General features: G+C 40.4%; 1 protein-coding gene across 1 annotated transcript; it reads left to right on the forward strand.

The window, feature by feature from the left end:
• The first annotated feature begins 1,321 nt into the window (after nt 1-1,321).
• Nucleotides 1,322-2,231, forward strand: LOC121998529 (protein P21-like). Its single transcript, XM_042553492.1, has one exon. The coding sequence runs from the start codon at nt 1,343-1,345 to the stop codon at nt 2,111-2,113; it is 771 nt and encodes a 256-aa protein (XP_042409426.1). The 5' UTR covers nt 1,322-1,342; the 3' UTR covers nt 2,114-2,231.
• Nucleotides 2,232-14,923: the final 12,692 nt, after the last annotated feature.

Genomic DNA, 14,923 nt, shown 5'->3' on the forward strand with positions numbered 1-14,923 from the left:
TTATATTTCAAGCTAGTTTAGTTGATTATTGAATTTGACAATACAAACTTATTTATTCATTTTGAAACTTTCTTTGTTTATTTAGTATATTAATAAAAATTTTATTTATGAACATTTTTCATTAACATTGTTCACATACATATTCACAAATATTAACGAGCTAAATACATGTGCTCAAATTTATTTATTTAATTTAATAAATTGTTCAAACTTATTCATTTAGTTAATTTTATATTTATTGAACGAATATAAATAAATTTTTATCAAATTAAATATTAAATTTATTTTTTAAAAAAATATTTTATTTATAGTCCTATCCATGGCAGCCATCTTTCACCGTTTGGGCCGCATGATCACTACCTGGCCTGGTCCAGGCGGTGGCATCCAAACATCGGGGGCTACAACACAGTCAAGATCTTCTGAACCGTAATTTACGGTCCAAAGAATAGATCATATAAGATGATTGATTGATAGGGATAAATCTTAATTTGCGGTCCAGAAAATTGTGCTAGGCTACAACGTGGGATAGACTTCGGCCCCGGCCCACCAGTGGTGGGTGCAGAGGGATCCGGTGCTCCGCTAATATAGGAGCTTTTGTCCTCATCCACTAATGAATACTATAATGTCTTCAAATAATTTTGTACTTTGATATCTCATTCTAGAGAAATAATTTTATAATAGTATATATGCAAAATAATCATTTATGTCCCTATACAACGTATAAACTTTGAAAATCAATTTTCAACGATAAACGTAAAGTCAAAGAAGTTAGAAATCCATTCACTACTATATTGACAGTTAGTTTGGGATTCTATTATTCTCAATCTCAGAAAAAGAAACATCTCGATAATTCAAAAATCAATTTGACTAATTATTAGAGATATACAACATAATCGGCAGAGGGCTTTCAACTAGAAACCAGATATTGCAATCCAAATGGTCAATTAAGTCAAAGTCACGAACGACAATTGCATGAAATTAAAGTGTCTTTAAGAAATCTTGTACAGAATGTTTATTGAAAATCTATCATTTTTGAGGACGTACGAGAGTCATCCTTGTAAATATCTAACCAAACGTGTTCACGACGGTTTCTCTTATTTTCCACAAATCTATTATTTCTTCCCAGAAGTCCCCAATCCATACGAAGGTCTTTTCATATTTAATTATTCTGTGATGGTCATTTCATACTTATTTTTGCACACTAATTTCTTTAAATTTGATGCAATATTACTTAATTAATCAATAAATAATTAGATTAATTGATTGCACCATCTCAATAATATCCCACTTGGCTTCCCCCATGAATTCCCACAAGCTTGAGCATTAGAAATTGTAGTCCATTATGGTTACATCAACCACCGCCGTGCTCTGTCGTTTCTTCCTCTTCCTCTTCCTCCTCCCTCTCTCCATTAACGCCGCCACCTTCCAGATCATCAACAACTGCTCTTTCACCGTTTGGGCCGCATGGGCCACCACCGGCCCTCAGGCAGGCGGTGGTAGCCAGCTCAACTCAGGTCAGTCCTGGACCATCGACATCAACGCCGGCTCCACTGGCGGCCGCATATGGGCACGCACTGGGTGCTCCTCTGACGGCAGAGGCTGCCAGACCGGCGACTGCGGGGTGCTGCAGTGCCAGGGCTACGGCCGAGAGCCCAACACCCTCGCCGAGTTCTCCCTCAACCAGAGCAACAACCTCGACTTCTTCGACATCTCCAACGTGGCCGGCTACAACGTGGGGATAGACTTCAGCCCCACCACCGGCGGGTGCCGAGGGATCCAGTGCTACGCCAACATCGTGAGGGAGTGCCCGGCGGCGCTGAGGGCGCCGAGGGGCTGCAACGACCCCTGCACCGTGTTCGGGACGCCGCAGTACTGCTGCACCAATGGACCGTGTGAGCCCACGGATTTTTCAAGGTTCTTTAAGAAGCGGTGCCCGGACGCCTACAGCTACCCGCAGGACGATCAGACCAGCACGTTTACCTGCCCTGGCGGCACCAGCTACAGAGTCACCTTCTGCCCCGGACACGTTCCTAAAATCACGCAGGGCAACGATAGCAATATTGTCAATATTGGCAATATTAAGCTCGTAGTTACTATAAGATTAAGCCAATAAGTTTTACAAGGATCTACTGGACACGTTTCTACGATCATGATGAATAAAAAATAGTATGCTGAATTCAACGTAAGGTCTTCGCAGCGACCTTACGTGGATTCGCTAATATGTTCGCTAATATGTGGAATTGTGGATTCGCTAATATTAGCAGCTCCCCAGGCGAATCCAAATGGCAAATGTACAGACGGGTCTATAAAGGCGATGCAATCTTTTGATGCTTGTACTTGATCAGGGGAGGCCCTCAAGTTCATGCATCATGGGTAGGATGAATTAGCCCCTACCTATTTAATAGATGGGGTACAATCCTTAATGGGCAGGGATTCCGGAGAGGTGGGTTCGATGGACATGTCTAATAGGCCTGCCTAGTCGTGTGATTATACACAACCTATTGACAATTTATAAAAAGTGAAATTATCACCTCGGTGATCTCTTCAGGATGACTCACCATTCTATGAGAAAGATAAATTACGGGAACTTTACCCAACAATAATAATGTATACAAGAAAACTATATTGTAATAGTTACTGGTTCGTACATGTTATAATAGTATAGGAAAAACTATATTTTAATAGCTACTGGTTAGTAACTCCTGCAACATAGAAAATTATGTCGGCCTAGTTCTGGATGAACCATATAATACACATTGGCTTGTTGACTTGATTACGGGCCTAGGTCGGGTCCAAGCTAAACCTGACTAGGGGTCAGGCCTAGTTCGAACAAATAATTTATAAATATTCAAAATTCAAGATTCATCCCATAACTAACCCTAAATACGTTCTTATTTTTATGAATACTAGCTAGGGTAAAAGTTACAAGTGATTTTGATTCGTGAAAATAATTATTTTATTTTTTTTTATGGATTTTGCATGCTGATACCGTGAATAGGGTGGGACCCTCAATAAAATATGACGGTCAAAGTTCCGAGAGATGTGACGGTGAAAGTCCCAAAGGGATTAACTAATTGAGCGACTTTTCTCCTCTGGTTGGATTGGACTCTCCTGCTGATTGGATATGTGATTTGATTGGGTTTACTTGCCAAGCATATGGTAACCACTAAATGGGTCGAATCGTCGAAAGTCAGCTCAATCGCACTAATACTTAGTCCCTCATAGCTGATCGGACCATTTTGAAAAGAAATTTCCATAAGATAACTAAAAAAGATAAGGCCACACTGAAACATCATTGGAGCCCATCAGAGCCTTAAAACCTCCAAACAATTCCATCGTCGTCGGCTCAATAGCTCTTTTAACACCATGTGTAACTATTGTCAAGGAATATTCTTTGTGCAGCATGTAAAATGGATGCTTCCATTCCATGTAAAATGGATGCTTCCATTCTATACATAGAATAAGTCGGTACGATTTAGGAAAGACGACGGGATGTCATTATGGTTAACATTATTTTAATAACATGTCTCGTTATTCATAATAAGAGAAACAACACTATATATAAGAGTCTAATTCTTCCCACGCAGGTAAGTTCTTCCATCGATCTCCATTACTTTTCATTATTATTCTTGGATCACCACAACGAAGTCACCCCATTTGACTTCAGTGTTAATGTCATTGCATCGGGGACCCCTCCCCAGCCCATCTACTGGCGTTTTCCTCTCCTTTTGCTCTCTTTGACGTGCAAGTTTACTCGTGGCATGAAACTCCTTCCAGTTGAGGTTCTCTCGTGGTCAGTAGGTGTTGGTTGCTACTCGGAAAACCTAGAGGTTCCACTGTACAAAAATTTTGTACAAAGGTCTGAATCTTTTCCTAGCTACTATGTGTTCTTTTAAATTAAATTTTGGATCGCCTGCGGAACTTAACACGTTTGATCCAAAACTTAATCTATTTGTTCTTTTAGGTTTTGACTTGGATCTCCTGCGGAACTTAACACGTTCGACCCAAATCACCTTAAGTTATTAATTCCATCAAATATTAATTTCATTGGTTCTCAGTACTGACGTGGCGAGGCACATGGCCTTCTTGGATATGAGAGCAACCACCACCGACTAGACAAAACCTTTTATAGAAAGCTAATATTTAATTTCCTAAAATAACTTTAGGTCAACCGAAAAGAACAATCAAATCACAAGGAAAAAAAAACAAAGAAACACTATATCGAAAACAAATTCGAAACACTAGAATCGTATGCCTCTTATATTTAGTATTATTTCCAAAAATAACTAGTATGATGCGGAAAGGAAAATTACTAGTTATACCTTTTAGAAAGACCTCTTGATCTTCTACCGTATTCCTCTTCTAACCTCAGACGTTGTGTGGGCAACGATCTTCCGAGATGAGAACCACCAAGCACCTTCTTCTTCCTTACAAGTTTCGGCCATCAAAACTTCTCCTAGGATGAAGAGGTTCGGCCACCACCACCATGCTCCAAGGGATGCTAGAAAAGAGGCTTCTTTTCTCTCCTTCTTCTCCTTCTTAGATCCGGCCACCAAAGCTATCTCCACCATGAGAAGGTTTCGGCCACACAAAGGAGAGGAGAGGAAAGAAAGAGTCGGCCACACCCAAGGAGAAAAGAGAGGAAAATAGAATAGAGTCGTTAGCCTTGAAGCCTCCTCTACCCCCTCTTTTATAATCCTTGATCCTGGCAAATAAGGAAAATTTAATAAAAACTTCCTTAATTCTTTTGCCATTGAAAAGGAAAATTTATTTAATTAAAATAATTTTCTCTTTTCAAATTATAATGGTCGGCCACTCTTCTCCCCAAAACAAGGAGAGTTTTAATTAAAACAAAAATTAAAACTTCCTAATTTGTTTCTAGAAATTTATAAAAATTTCTCCAATAATTTTAATCCCTTTATGATTGGTTAATAAAAAGAAATTTTATAAATTAAAATCTTTCTTTTAAACATGTGGATAATTTCTAAAAAGGAAAGTTATCTCTAAAAATTAAAATCTCCTTTCAATTTACAAATAAGGAAAGATATTAAATCTTTTCTTAATCTTTTGTAGGTTTAAAATAATTTTTAATAAGTTTAAAATAATTTTTAATAAGTTTAAAATAATTTTTAATCATTTTTAATAAGTTTAAAATAATTTTTAATAATTTCAAAATATTTTTTAATAATTTTTAAAATAATTTTTAATAAGTTTAAAATAATTTTTTTAATTTTTAATAAGTTTAAAATAATTTTTAATAAGTTTAAAATAATTTTTAATAAGTTTAAAATAAGTTTTAATAAGTTTAAAATAATTTTTAATAAGTTTAAAATAATTTTTAATAAGTTTTAAAATAATTTTTAATAAGTTTAAAATAATTTTTAATAAGTTTAAAATAATTTTTAATAAGTTAAAATAATTTTTAATAAGTTTAAAATAATTTTTAATAAGTTTAAAATAATTTTTAATAAGTTTAAAATAATTTTTAATAAGTTTAATTATTTTAAAATAATTTTTAATAAGTTTAAAATAATTTTTAATAAGTTAAAATAATTTTTAATAAGTTTAAAATAATTTTTAATAAGTTTAAAATAATTTTTAATAAGTTTAAAATAATTTTTAATAATTTTTAACAAGTTTAAAATAAGTTTTAATAAGTTTAAAATAATTTTTAATAAGTTTAAAATAATTTTTAATAAGTTTTAAAATAATTTTTAATAAGTTTAAAATAATTTTTAATAAGTTTTTAAATAATTTTTAATAAGTTTAAAATAATTTTTAATAAGTTTAAAATAATTTTTAATAAAATAATTTTTAATAAGTTCTAAAGTAATTTAAAATAATTTGGTTTGAATTAGGTTTGAATTAGATTTGAATTAGGTTTGAATTAAGTTAGAATAGAGTTAGGTTTGAATTAAGTTTTAACTTGAATTAGTTTTGAATTAATTTAGTTTGAATTAGAATTAATTTTATTGAAAGAGGTTATTGAACCCATGTTAGATTCAAACTTAGCTTTGGGTTAATCAAGCAGGCGTCCTAAGGATAAGTTTCAGTTCAGTGGCGAGGCATATGGCCTACTTGAATATCATTAGACCACTTGCTGAAGACTTTCCAAATTGTTCTTGCCCAAAAAACTTAATACTAAATTTTGGTCTAACTAACCCATGTTTGACTGGGGTAGCTTCGGTCAGATCCACTAAGTCTAGTGCACCAGGTAGAATTCCATATTCAACCTAGACATGCCTTCGACAGAGTTTCCTTGACGTACTATCATCCCAATCCATTCCGGTGCTATGTTATAGGGTTTGGTAAACCTTTTTCATCTAACCGTTCTAATAATCCTAATCCTAAGTATTGAGTTTGTTTTAATTAAGTTGGTTGGATTGTTTTTCTAGTTGCTCCCCCTGAGTTATAACTTAGATAAGGTCTATCTAAGTAATGGACTTGACTCTTGGGAACCAAGTAGAAATTTGGTTTAATTGGTTTGATTAACTGTTTTGTTTGAACCCATGCTTGGACTTGCCTTCTAGTATTTTGACTGATTAAGGATAAGTATGATTTGTTTGTTTGTTTGGGTTTGTAACCGAGTCCCGATTTGTTGTACACGGCTCGTTGCGATCCAAGTACCATATTTAGACACTTAGATCCCATTTCGAACCTTTCCAACGTCTTCTTGAGTCGCTCGACTTGACTTTTCAAATCAGAATTTTCTTCCTCAAGTTTTTCAACTTGAGTTAAAGTTCCGACTTGAACTCGGTTAGTCGAGTCACTCAAGTTAACTTGTTGCTTAAGGTGGTCTATTTCCTTAAGTAACAAGTTATTTTGTTTTTCCGATTTTGCTAATTTTTTAAACAAACATTTAACTACTTTAAGTAAATTTCACTTTGAATAAATTGTTGCCATATTCGGATCTTCTGATCCGGGGCTTCTCTCGGAATCGAGGTCGATCTCGGACTCGTATTCTTCGTCGGACTCGGACTCGGAATCTTCGTTTCTTGCCATAAATGCAAGGTGACTCAAGTGCTTCGTTTGCTCCGCGTCGGATTCGTCGGAAGAAGTTTCGTCCCATGTCGCTTGAAGAGCCTTCTTCCGTCTTGTCGATTTGGGTCTTTCGTCTTTCCGATTTGGGCATTCATTTTTGAAATGCCCCTTCTTGTTGCATCCATAACAAATCATTTCTGATTTGTTTTAGATCTGGTTTGGTGGAGTCTTTTTGGAGCTTCTTCTAAACTTCTTCTTAGTCAACAGTCTTCGGACCATGTTGACTAATTCTTCTTCATTGGTTGAGTCAGGGTCTGATTCGCTTTCTAACTCAATCTTTGTTTTTGATTTTGTCTCCTTGCTCGGCCCTGCATACAAAACAACACCTTTCTCGCCATGGCTCATGTTAGATTGCTCGTGTAGTTCTAATTCACAGAATAACTCATCTAACTTAAGAATTGAAAGATCCTTAGAAACTTTGTAAGCATCTACAATTGATGCCCACAAAGTATTCCTTGGAAAGGCGTTCAGAGCATACCTTATTGTGTCACGATTTTTGAGATTATGTCCGATCAGGTGAAGACCGTTGAGGATGTCCTTCAGTCGAGCGTGTAGTTACGAGGCGGTCTCTCCAGGAAATATTTTTATATTTAACAAATTATTTAAAAGTAGATCTCGTTTGTTTACCTTCGAGTCGTTCGTTCCTTCGTGTAGTTTGACTATCGAGCCCCATAATTCTTTGGCGTTGTCGTAGGGACCAACTCTATTCAACTCCTCCATCATAAGTCCGCACTAAATGGTATTGATTGCTTTGTAGTTCAATTGTGCCTTCTTGATCATCTGAGGTGTCCATTCTTCTAGTTCTAGGATTGTTCCGTCCTTCATTGGAGGAGTATAGCCTTTCAAGACCGTGAACCAGAGCTCAATGTCGGACTTTAAGTAGCACTCCATTCTATTTTTCCAGTAACTGAAATTCTCTCCTTTGAATAGTGGAGGTCGAACCGTACTATAGCCTTCTTGATATGAGTTCGACATCCTTGCAAAAAAAAGTTAAAGAACAAAAATATTTCCAAGACTTTCGTCTTGGGATTAGTAGTGTTTGAAGAAAAGAATATTCTAAAAATAAATTGAAGAAAAGAGAAAAAGTTTTTAAAAATGCTTTGAAAAACGGTTAAGAAATTTCAGAGCTAACCGGCTCTGATACCAATTGATAGATCGTTTGAAGCGATAGAAAGGGGGGTGAATATCGCTCCTTTTAAAAACTATTTCTTTTCTTTTATATCAAAGTCGTGCAGCGGAAATAATAAATGAGACAAGGTTATTTACTTCGTTCGGAGTCTAGCTCGACTCCTACTCGAAGGTTCGCGGTCCTTGACCGCACCGGTGAGCAAGGCACTATAATCCTTCTTTCCGAAATTCTCGGAAAGAAGTGAATCGTACAATGGAGCAAGATAGTAACACACTACTATCTTGCTTTAAAAGAAATTACAATGCAAGCTTTAATTAAAATATACCGACAACGAAATTGTAGATGGAGCTTAGGTCGGTGCTTTAGGATGCAGTAGCTTGCTGAGCTGATGAAGACGAGTTGTTCACAGAGCAGGAATTTTTTATCAGAAAGTTTTATCAACGCTTCTGGCTTCGAGCATGTTTTATAAGAATTTTGGACGTTCGGTCGACCGATCCCTCTGTTCGGTCGACCGAACCTGCTCCCTTCCATTCTGGCTGAAGTCCGAAGTTGGCTCGATCTTTTGCATTTACTGATCTTTAATGGTTCGGTCAACCGAACCCTTTTTCGATCGACCGAACAGTCAATTTCCCTGTTCGTCGAAATCTGCAGAAATCTTCATTAATGGTGCAATTAATTTTGATTGGATCGGTCGACCGATCCCTGAGTTCGGTCGACCGATCATCTCTTCTTTCCTTTGCTGCTGATCGGTGCTGATGAACTGGCTAGGCTGAGTCATCATGGTTCGATCGACCGATCTTACGGTTCGGTCGACCGATCAAGCTTTGATCTGACTTGGACTCAGTTTGATCTGAACTGATCTCTGGTCTGAGTTAAGCTGGTTCGATCGACCAATCCTCCTGTTCGGTCGACCGATCAGGCCGAATCTGCAAAATAAAGTTTAAACAATATTCCTGCAAAACAAGTGTTAGCACAGTAATATAATGCATGAGTAATATAGACAGTAGAACTGTCTTGATCTCAACTTGGAAACCTTCCCGGTTTCTTCAGTTGGATCAGCGACCTAAGGTTGTTCCCTTCGGGAACCCGACCTCACTGTCGCTCCTCCAGTTTGTTTACCTCAACCCACCTGCCAAACTCTGATCCTCCAGATCTAGTTTGGACTTTTCACTTAGCCTTGATTGGCTCCCCAGGACTTTCCTTCGATCTTCGGCCCTCCAAACCTCTCGATCATATCACCAAGCATTGAGTCCCCTTGACCTGCTTGGATTTGCACCTGGGTTCCACAATCTGCTAAGACTTTTCTGCCTAGCCTCCAGCTAGAGCTTTCCCGGTTAAGTAAACATCCTGCACACTCAGTCAACTTGTTAGATCATAACAAAATTTAACTTGAACCTTTGACAACATCAAAACTCAGGTTTGATTCTAGTGCAGCTTGCACCAACACTAAGTTCCTCCATTAACTCGTTTTACTTCTATTCTTTAGTTGTTTCTTAGATCATATAATCTTTTGTTTGATTGGTTAGCTAATTCATTTTGAGATATCTTTAGTGGTTATAACCAGTCCCTGTGGATTCGATATCTTTTCATTACTGACGACGTAACCGTACACTTACGGTTCGTAACAAGCAAGGACCTAGAGAAGGCTCTTTTGTACAGCTGATCTCCGACCAAGGTGAATCATCCGGCTCTCTTCTTTAATAGATGTGTCACTTCCTGGTCAGCCGACGTACTACCTGATCAGAGAAATTCGATTAATGGTGTTCTCCAGTTGCTCGGAAAGACAACTCCCTCCATCCGGTCAATATGCACCACAAAAGAAACCTGTTTGATCGGTTGGTTGATCACAACTGGTGATAATAAACTGGCTAACTTAGCTAGTTCATCTACTGCCTGATTGTCCAATCGAGGGATCTTCTATACAGCGAATTCTTGAAAATTCGTCTTTAGCTTCTCGAAGTCTTCTGCATATAACTTGAGTCGGGGGCTGCTAATCTCGAACGTCCCCGCCAGCTGTTGGGCGGCCAACTCGGAGTCCAAGTGAAGGAGGACCTTTGCGGCTCTGACATGTTATGCTGCTTGCAAGCCGGCTATCATGGCTTCATATCCAGCCTCATTGTTGGTGGTGCGATAATCCGGCCCAACGGAAAGTTGCATTCTCTCTTCCCTCGGGGAAATGAGCAGGATGCCAATCCCGCTGCCCTGTCGGGTGGAAGAGCGATCAACATATATTCTCCAAGTTGCTTCTAGCTTGTCATTCTATATTTCTGTGATGAAATCAGCCAAGGCCTGAGCTTTTATTATCGTTCGGGGCTGATATTGGATATCGAATTCACTTAGTTCAGTTGTCCACTTGATCAGTAGGTCGGATGCTTCTGGGTTGAGGAGGACTCTTCCCAAGGTATTGTTGGCCATCACATTGATTGGATGGGCAAGGAAGTACGGGCGGAGTCTCCGAGCGGCTAGTTCTAAAAAGTAAGCTAACTTTTCCAGACCAGTGTAGCGAGATTTGACGTCTTTCAATATATGACTTAAAAAATACACGGGATGTTGCTCTTGCATGCCCATTTTTCTTAACTAATGCTGAGCCGACTGCATTCTCAGTTGACGAAAGATAGATCCAAAGCGGCTCTCCTATGCTCTGCTTAGCTAATATAGGAAAATAGTTAAGATAATCTTTGAGCTCTTCGAACGCCCAGTCGCACTCCGCATCTCACTAAAATTTTGTCGTCTGACGTAGCATCTTGAAGAATGGTAAGCGCTGGTCAAATGATTTGGGTATGAATCTAGACAGAGCGATAATATGCCCGATCAGCCATTGGGCTTCCTTCAAGTTATGTGGTGGTGGCATATCTTGTAGAGCCTTGACCTTGCTTAGATTTGCCTCGATCCTCCTCTCGGTGACGATGTATCCCAGGAATCGGCCGCTCTTGTCACCAAACAGGCACTTGTTCGGGTTCAGATTTATTCCATAAGCCCTTAGAGTTTGGCAGGTCTCCTTGATGTCTGTGCAATGATCAATAACTCTTGGAGATTTTATTAATATATCGTCGACATATACCTCTATGTTGCGGCCGATCTACTGCCGGAACACCATGTTCATGAGCCTCTAGTAGGTGGCGTCGACATTCTTTAGTCCGAACGGCATGACGTTGTAGCAGAATGTTACGTCGACCATGATAAAACTGAACTTTTCTTGATCTTCTCGGGCAAGCGACACTTGGTGATAACCTTAATACGCGTCGAGAATGCAGATCAGCTCGCAGCTTGTCGTAGAGTCTACCATCTAGTCTATCCAGGACAACGAATAGAAATCCTTCGGGCACGCAAGTCACGAAAGTCTATGCAGACCCTCCATTTGTTGCCCGGCTTGGGGACCAGTACGATGTTAGCAAGCCAGCTTGGAAATTGTACCTCCCGTATGTGGTCAGCCTCCATCAATTTCTCTATCTCCGCTCGGATTCTGTTCCTTGCTGAAGTCCCTTTTCTTTTATTTTACTAGTCGAGCATTCAATCGAACGTGTAGCTCGTGCTGAGCCACACTTAGCAAAATGCAAGAAAGCTCATGTATTGCCCAAGCGAACACATCATGATTTTGTCTGAGGCAGGCCACCAGCTCCGCCTTTTTCTCGCCCTCTAAATTGGCAGCGATGAAGGTAGTTGCTTCCGGCCGGTTAGGGTGGATCTAAACTTCTTCTTTTTCTTCATAAACCAGCATGGGGGTTTCTCAATGATGGTGTTTACCTCCAAACGCAGGTTCTTCCGAGCAGCTCTTGCATCAGACTTGACCATCTCGACGTAGCATCGTCGAGAGACTAACTGGTCGCCTTTGACTTCTCCTATCTTACCGTCCACTGGAAATTTTATCTTCTAGCAGTAGGTGGACACCACTGCTTGAAACTCATTGAGTGTCGTTCTGCCCACAATCATGTTGTAGGCTGAGGGCGTCTACTATGAAATTTATGGTCCTTGTCCGCTTCAGGGGTTCTTCTCCGAGTGAGATGACCAACTTGATCTGGCCGATCGACAACACTTCATTGCTCATGAAGTCGTAAAGCAGAGTCGTCATTGGTAGCAGTTCACTCCGATCAATTTTCAATTGATCGAATGTCTTCCTGTATATGATATTTATTGAGTTCCCTGTATCAATAAAAGTTTGATGAACTGTATAATTGGCAATTACTGCTCGGATGATTAATACATCGTCGTGGGGAACCTCCACTCCCTCCAAATCTTTAGAACCGAAGCTAATCTTGGGTCCCTCAGCTTTCTCTTTGCTGCAACCAACAGTGTGGATCTCGAGCCGCCACGCATGCAACTTCCTTGCTCCGTTAGAATCTCCGACGGTCGGTCCACCAGCGATCATTCCTATCTCCCCCCGAGCGACGTTACTCTGATTCTCTTCTTCCCTTGCGGATGGTCTGGTCCATTAAGAAGAGGCTCCGTTAGGGATTCGATCCCTTTGTAGTTGGTGGTGGTGGGACTCGGTCGTCCTTTCCTCCTTCCTTCGTTATGCAGATCGGCTTCTGTGGCACCGGTCTGGAAGTGGCGATCGACAGCAGTATCTGCGCGGAACCGACCTACTAGCTGTCAGGTCGTAGCAGTCTCTGGTGTTGTGCGTCGTCGACTGGTGGAAGGTGCAAAACATCAGTGCCCACCTCTTGCCTCTTGGACGAGCGACCGCCACCTGTTGTACGGCATGTGGCCTAGTCTCCTGGTGTGGAGGGGCTCTCGACCGAGGTCCTTTAAGTGGTTGACGACTGCTCAGTTGACGCCGCTCGGATGCTCCTGTAGGCTCAGCGGTCGTCTCCTTCTTCCTTGCCTCCTGAGCTTCTTCTATATTAATATATTCATTGGCTTTCTTTTGAAGCTGACAAAGTCCTTTGGCGGCCGTCGAATGAGCGATCGGAAGAACTCTCCCTCGATGAGCCCTTAGGTGAAGGCGTTCACCAACACATCTGAGAAAACTGCTGAAATATCCATCGCCACCTGATTGAAGCGCTGGATATAGGCCCTCAGGGCCTCTCGAGGCCCTTACTTCAGCGAGAATAGATTCACGCTCGTCTTCTGGTGGCGGTGACTACTAGCAAAGTGATGTAGGAATGCCACTCGGAAGTCCTTGAAGCTGTGGATCGAGCTGTTCGGCAATCGTCTGGACTATCGTTGCGTCAATTCAGATAGAGTCGTAAGGAAGACTCGGTATTTCACCCCGTCCATGTACTAGTGAAGGGTGGTTGCAGTGTCAAACTTGGCTAGATGGTCATCGGGATTGGTTGTTCCATTGTATTCCCCGATCTTCAGCGGGGTGTAATACTTTGACAGAGGACCATTTAGGATTCCCTCCGAAAATTGTTGATTAACCCGCTCGAGTGAGTTGTCTTCCCTCGTCGCTTTTTTTCTTTCATGCGTCTCGTACGGGCGCCTCATCCGAGGAAGACCCCCGGTCTCTATCCACTCGGCCCCTTTCTTCTGGAGGAGCCCACGATAGCACTCGGTTAAAGGGGACTGGCATATTACAATCGCCCCCATAGGAGCCGATCGGTCTCCTATTTGTCTCCCGAGCAGAAAGTTGATCCGCTCGATCTCCTTTTTCAGCTTGTCGACCTGTTGCAGAGGCAGCAGGCTCATGTGTTGGCCGATCGGCCAACGCCTATTGTTGTTGCTCCAATATCTTCATCACTCGAGCTTCTATTAGCGCATCGAGATCCTCTTGCGACAACGTCACTGTTGTGAGTCGTTCGGCGTCTTCCATCTTCTTATTCGGATACAGGTTACGTTCCCACAGACGGTGCCAAAATGATCCTGTCCGAATAAGGAAAACTGGAAAGTCGGGGATGGGGCGACTACTGACGGGATAAAGACCTCAATCCTGCAAAACAAAATCAAACTAGGGAAGGAGTCTCTGGCGTTGGCCCTCCGATGCTCCAGTTAGAATCGGGAAGAAAGAATGAGTAATCAAGAAATAGATAAATCTTGTCTTTCCTCATACCTGGCGTATCCTTTTATACCTTTCTTTGTAATCATTCATCTGTCCTTATTTAATGATATTAATTGTCAGATGAATGTTTCTTTGTCTTCACTTCCGTGCATTAATGATAGATAGAGTGTTCTTCTTTGTCTTGACTTCTTCATATGTAATGATAGACAGAGTGTTCTCTTTTGTTTTCTCATCCCCTCCTGTGTAATGTCATTCCTTGCGCCGGACGGGCAGTCCAAGCGGCTCGCTTTCCTGCCGACCGAAACAACTAGCTATTGGTTTGTCCTTTCGTCCGACCGGCCCATGAGGTACATTCGTCTGACCGACCCATGAGGTCCATTAGTCTGACCGGCCGGGTGATCCGCTCGTCCACTCCTTTTCTGACCAGGATAATCAGATAACCACCTTTGGTCGAGACTCTTTTCATAAGTCCCGACATTGATCGCCTTGACTTCGACCAACACCGTGTCCACTGACCCGTGACAGGTGGGCTCTTCCTTCTCGTCGCATCAATATATATTTAAAATTTAGGATTTTAAAATTTAGTGGCTGAATTATAATGAATTTAATTAAGGTAATAAGATGTTTTTTCTCTAGCGTTCAGACTCCCCTCCTGAACTGAAGAAAAAAAGGGAAAAAAAGATCTTTGTTTGCTGGAGAAACTGAAGAAAATTCGCGAGAAGTTAAGATAATACCTCGATCAGTCTCTTTGAAGAAAGTAATTATCTGTTGGATGCAGATGACAGAGGGGGTTAAAACGATATGATGGTACCCTG

Source organism: Zingiber officinale, chromosome 1A (assembly GCF_018446385.1).
Source record: "Zingiber officinale cultivar Zhangliang chromosome 1A, Zo_v1.1, whole genome shotgun sequence".
Classification (NCBI taxonomy): Eukaryota; Viridiplantae; Streptophyta; class Magnoliopsida; order Zingiberales; family Zingiberaceae; genus Zingiber; species Zingiber officinale.

Coding starts and splice junctions, on each gene's coding strand:
- LOC121998529 (XM_042553492.1), top strand. CDS start 1,343: ATGGTTACATCAACCACCGCCGTGCTCTGTCGTTTCTTCCTCTTCCTC.